General features: G+C 70.6%; 1 protein-coding gene across 1 annotated transcript; it reads right to left on the bottom strand.

Annotated features, from left to right (window-relative positions):
• Nucleotides 1-239: 239 nt before the first annotated feature.
• Nucleotides 240-1061, bottom strand: EMIHUDRAFT_113761 (hypothetical protein; the record flags this gene model as incomplete). The annotated part of the gene is made up of 3 exons (XM_005781917.1): nucleotides 240-329; nucleotides 421-899; nucleotides 941-1061. The coding sequence occupies 3 exons, from the start codon at nucleotides 1059-1061 to the stop codon at nucleotides 240-242; spliced, it is 690 nt and encodes a 229-aa protein (XP_005781974.1).
• Nucleotides 1062-1103: the final 42 nt, after the last annotated feature.

Raw genomic sequence — 1103 nt, 5'->3', positions numbered from 1 at the left:
CCGCGATGCGCGCGCCGAATCCTAGCCCTGTCTCTGGACGGTGCTTTCATGAGCTCCCCATACCTCCCCATGTCTACCCATGTCTCCCCAACCTCAGACCGCAGGGATCATCCTGACGTAGGCTCCCAAGCGAGTGGGATGAGACGGAATGTTGACGACGGCGCGAGCGCGCGCGAGGACCGAGGTCGCCTCTCCCCGCACACACTCCCTGGCGCGTCTAGTCGCACCCTTCCCCCCTGTCAGGCCGCCTCCTCGCCATCGCTCTGGTCGGAGGCCTGCTCCTTGGTCCGGAGGAAGCTGACGCCCGGGCACACCCTCGCAAAGAGCGCCTGCCCGCCAAGAGAGGGGGCGGGGCGTGAATCAGCTCCGGGACACGAGGCCGCGCGCGCAGCGGCAATTCCGCGCCTTGGCACGAGCGACAGCATCGTCGCACGTAGTCTCGAGCGACGCCTCGTGGCAGTGGAGCACGTTGTCCGGCGTCTCGCCGAGCCCGCCGCCGCCCTGCGCACTCGTCGCCGCAGTGCGCAACGGGAGCGAGAAGAACGCGCCCCAGCAGACCGACGGCGCTCGCCGCTCACCTCCCTCCCCGCCCCCGGCGCCGCCACCGCCACCGCCACCGCCACCACCGTCTTCGCCCTCGCTCTCGCTCTCGCCCTCGCCCTCGCCGCGCTGAGCCTGCCCGCACGCCGCGCCCCTCTCCGCCAGCGCGCGGAGCCTCGCCAGTGCGGGCTCGAGCACGGCGCGCGGGTCAGAGCCCGAGGCGACTTCTGCCGAGAGGTGGAGGAGGAGGAGCCCCGAGGGGCACGCGCAGCACGACGCGTCGAGCTGCAGCGCAAAGACGGGCGCACCGCCTGCCGGCGGCAGCAGCGTCGCGAAAGAGAGTTGCTCCTCGGGCGAGCCTGCTGCGGCAGGAGGGGGGGGGGGGGGCCTTAGCATCCACCTCCCAGGACAATGGCGTGGTACATGCGGGCCGAAGGGGCGGCCGAGTAGATCGTGCCCAAATATGGACAGGGCCAAACGAGAGGGGAGCCCAAGCCTCCAAGTGTAGGGCCGCGAAGCATGGGCAGGGCAGGGACAACCTAGGGAGTCCATGAATGGCAGAT

Source organism: Emiliania huxleyi (assembly GCF_000372725.1).
Source record: "Emiliania huxleyi CCMP1516 chromosome Unknown EMIHUscaffold_198, whole genome shotgun sequence".
NCBI lineage: Eukaryota > Haptophyta > Isochrysidales > Noelaerhabdaceae > Emiliania > Emiliania huxleyi.
Note: the sequence above shows the minus strand (reverse complement) of the source record. Positions and strands in the feature narration are given on the sequence as shown.